This window comes from Dendropsophus ebraccatus, chromosome 7 (genome assembly GCF_027789765.1).
Source record: "Dendropsophus ebraccatus isolate aDenEbr1 chromosome 7, aDenEbr1.pat, whole genome shotgun sequence".
Classification (NCBI taxonomy): domain Eukaryota; kingdom Metazoa; phylum Chordata; class Amphibia; order Anura; family Hylidae; genus Dendropsophus; species Dendropsophus ebraccatus.
This window is the reverse complement of record NC_091460.1, coordinates 32,213,721-32,217,533: the sequence shown is the minus strand read 5'-3', so window position 1 is coordinate 32,217,533 and position 3,813 is coordinate 32,213,721. Positions and strand designations below refer to the sequence as shown.

Sequence of the window (3,813 nt, the reverse complement as noted above, 5' to 3'; positions counted from 1 at the left end):
AAAAAAAACACTAAATGTGTAGAGCAATTTCCCCTGAGTACGGAAATACCCCACATGTGGACATAAAGCGCCGTGCGGGTGCAGGGTAAGCCTCCAAAGGGAAGGAGTGCCATTTGGTTTTTGAAGGCTGGATTTGGATGGAATGGATTTCGAGGGGCCATGTTGCATTCAAAAGGCCTCTGTGTTGCCAAAACACTGGAAACCCCCCAAAAGTGACCCCATTCTGGAAACTGCACCCCTCAGGGAATCTAACAAGGGGTGCAGTGAGGATATGGACCCCTTGATGACGGGCACATTTGTGCCATGAAAGTGAAAAAATGAAGTTTTTTACTTTTACGTCACATTGTTCCACATTTGTGCCCGTCACCAGTGGGGTCCATATGCTCACTGCACCCCTTGTTAGATTCCTTGAGGGGTGTAGTTTTCAGAATGGGGTCACTTGTGGGGGGTTTCCAGTTTCTTGGCAGCACGAGGGCTCTGTAAATGCGACATGGCCCTTGAAATCCTTTTCAGTGAAATTCAGCTTCCAAAAGCCAATTGGCGCTCCTTCCCTTTGGAGGCTCGTCCTGCGCCCCCTTGGCACTCTATCGCCACATGTGGGGTATTTCTGTACTCGGGAGAAACTGCGCTACACATTTTGTGTCTTTTTTTGCCTCTTATCCCTTTAAGAAAATGAAGAATTGAAGGCTAGAACAACGTTTTAGTGTAAAAAATAAATTTTTCTTTTTTCACGCCATATTGTTCGGAAAATCTGTGAAGCACCTGTGGGGTCCAGATGCTCACCGCACCCCTTGTTACATTCCTTGAGGGGTGTAGTTTTCTAAATGGTGTCCCTTTAGGGGTGTTTTTTTTAGGTTTTGGCACCCCAGAGCCTCTGCCAACCTGAAGTGGTACAGTCAGAAATGACCAAATATAACGGAGGCGTTGAAATTCACTAGGCGCTCCTTTGTATCTGAGGCTTGTGGTTGCGTCAAATAGCGCAATAGGGCCACATATGGGGTATTTCTATAAACTGCAGAAACGGGGCAATCAATATTGGGGTGCTTTTCTCTGGTAATAGGTTTATAATTATAAAAAATATTGGATTACAATAAAATCTCTGCACAGAAAATTAAAATTTTCTAATTCCTTACACACTTAGCTTTTATTTCTGTGACTCCCCTAAAGGGTTAAAACACTTTCTGGATGTGCTTTTGCAGAGTTTGGGGGGTGCAGTTTCTGAAATGGGGTGCTTCGTGGGTCTTTCTAACACACAGTCCCCTCAAATACACTTTAAGGCCGGTTTCACACGTAGTAACAGTGCGGGCGTTAAAATTTCTGTCCCGTACATCTCCGGGTGGTCTGGCGGCTGTATTTGAAAACCACTTACGGTCTTATCGTAAGAGTCCGGCCGTAGTGTCATGATGTGTCTTGGCTTGTTTGGCCCCGCTCAAAAGCATGTATTTGATTCATGAATCTGCCCCCGGGCCAAATAAGCACACCCACATCCCTATAAAATCTCCGCCCACTCGCGAAGTACGCCCATATGCTTGTAGTGTTTTGAATGCCAAAAAAATAAAAAAAAAGATGTCTGATGGCGCTAATAATGCGCCCTATGGGCCAGCCCGGCGTATGAGGCTGCGCCGCAAGCACCAGCTCGTGGTGCTTTCGATCCTGTGGAAGATGCGTAATTATTACCAGCGTTTGTGTGTAAGTCTCTATATATTTTTTTTTTTTTTTTTTTTTTTTTTTTTTTTAAAGCTTTATGTAACTTATTTCAAACTAGCCTTACAAACTGTTTAGGCTTATAATCCGTAAAACATTGATTTAAATGTATTGTTTATGCAAGCTCCCTTAAGTACTGTTGACCAAAGGTCCTTAAATGCAACTGTGTAATAATTTTGTGACTAATTGAGATGTCTTAAAAATAATAAATTTAATTTTTTAAAAATTCTTCTCAGAGGCAAAAAGACGCAGAGCAGCGCCGTCTGCAGGAGGTGGGACGGCGATATTGGGTCCACCCCATCAATGTTCGGAGGGAGACCCGGGGCCACATTGGTTGCCTGTATGATGATTTGCGACGGTATGTCGATTTGAATACATCAAAGTCGTCAAATCTTTGAATGTAATATTGCAAATGTAAAGGTTACTGTCCACAAATGTTTACCCCAAAGTCCATAATTTTATTATGTTTTTTGTTTATCCTTACAACGTTTGATGTTAATTTCAACATTTGTAAACCGTATGACATCTTCCTATGATGTGTGTTTGTGTGTAATATTAGTGATCAATATTTTTCTTAATTTGTTGCAGACATCCTGACAAGTTCCAGGACTTCGTGCGCCTGCCTATGGAGGCCTTTGATAATTTACTTTCCATTTTGACCCCACATCTCCAGAGACAGGACACCTACATGCGGAAATCCATCCCTCCTGTGGGACGTCTGCTCATAACGTTAAGGTGAAGATGCTTTATTTTAATGCGAACTATTTGTTCATGTAATTGTAGTGAAATCTAATATAGTGTTAAAATATGTAATAATTTAATATGTAGCTGAATGTGAAATAGAATCATAAAATACTATTTTTCATTTTTTCACAGATTCTTGGCGACAGGGGAGAGTTATGTATCGTTGCACCTCCAATTCAGGGTTGGTACGTCCACCATCTCTGGAATTGTGAGGTGCACGTGCGCCGTGATCTGGGAGCATTTGCAGCCCATCGTGATGCCCAGTCCGACCCGGGAGATTTGGTTGCAGTCAGCAGCAGGCTTTCAGTCTGTGGCCAATTTCCCCAACTGTATAGGGGCGGTTGATGGTAAGCACATACGTGTGAAGCAACCACCGCGATCAGGATCACAGTATTTCAATTATAAGAAATTTTTTTCTGTGGTCCTGATCGCGGTTGTTGATTCCACGTATCGTTTCCTTGCCATCGACGTCGGCTCCTATGGCAGTACTGGGGACTCCCGGGCGCTACTGAGATCAGAGTTTGGGCGGCGCATACTCTTAGATCACGTGACTCTACCTCCTCCCACTCCTCTTCCGGGTACCACGCATCCCGCTCCATTCGTCATGGTAGGGGATCAAGCCTTCCCTTTACTCAACAACCTGCTGCGCCCTTACCCACGGAGAGGGCTGGATGAACGGGGGAGACTATTTAACCGGAGGCTGAGCCGGGCACGTAACTTCGTGGAGTGCGCCTTCGGGATCATGACTAGTCAGTGGAGAGTGTTTACCACTGCCCTGCAGTTGAAATTGGCCACAGTTGACATGGTCATTAAAGCTGCCTGTGTTCTCCACAACTACCTTCGGGACTATGCTCCCACCCCGGAGGTGAACGTGGAGACACTGCCAGCTTTTAGTGCCCCTATCAACTATGGCCAAGGGAGACAACTCAACCGCGGGATAGTGGTCAGGAACCTCTTTGCTGACTACTTCATGACTCCTGAAGGCGCCGTGCCCGTGCCCCTTTCACAGCCTCCGTTATGAGCCACGGCCACAGGACTGATGTTTTTCCGCATGTATGTCACCTGTCTCTGGGATGTGTGCGTTTTTTTATTTTCTTTTGTTGTTTGAACCCGATGTATTGGTTGATATTTAATTTTCATTCTCTTTTTACTAAAACAAAAAATATATTTTCTTATTCGACTAAACAATGTGTCTGCCTTTTCAATGTATGTAAAACATGTTGTGTGTTCCCACATAGTAGTGTTCGAAAATACACATTACCTCACTCGATATACTACTGGCCAGTAATTATCGAGCATGGTCACATCATGCTAATGTTAATTGTATAGTCCTTTGAACCTAGTGTGCTGAAAGATTGATGTGAT

At 44.1% G+C, this 3,813-nt stretch overlaps 1 protein-coding gene across 1 annotated transcript; it reads left to right on the top strand.

The window, feature by feature from the left end:
- Positions 1-1,777: 1,777 nt before the first annotated feature.
- LOC138796712 (uncharacterized) lies at positions 1,778-3,523 on the top strand. The gene is made up of 3 exons (XM_069976355.1): positions 1,778-2,062; positions 2,293-2,439; positions 2,581-3,523. Exons 2-3 carry the CDS (start codon positions 2,330-2,332, stop codon positions 3,467-3,469), a joined length of 999 nt encoding a protein of 332 aa, XP_069832456.1. The 5' UTR covers positions 1,778-2,062; positions 2,293-2,329; the 3' UTR covers positions 3,470-3,523.
- The last annotated feature ends 290 nt before the right edge of the window (positions 3,524-3,813 follow it).

Excerpts from the sequence above, each read along its gene's own strand:
- LOC138796712 (XM_069976355.1), top strand. The coding sequence starts at position 2,330 with ATGGAGGCCTTTGATAATTTACTTTCCATTTTGACCCCACATCTCCAG. Across the intron at positions 2,440-2,580 it reads CGTCTGCTCATAACGTTAAG|ATTCTTGGCGACAGGGGAGA; the intron begins GTGAAGATGCTT and ends ATTTTTTCACAG.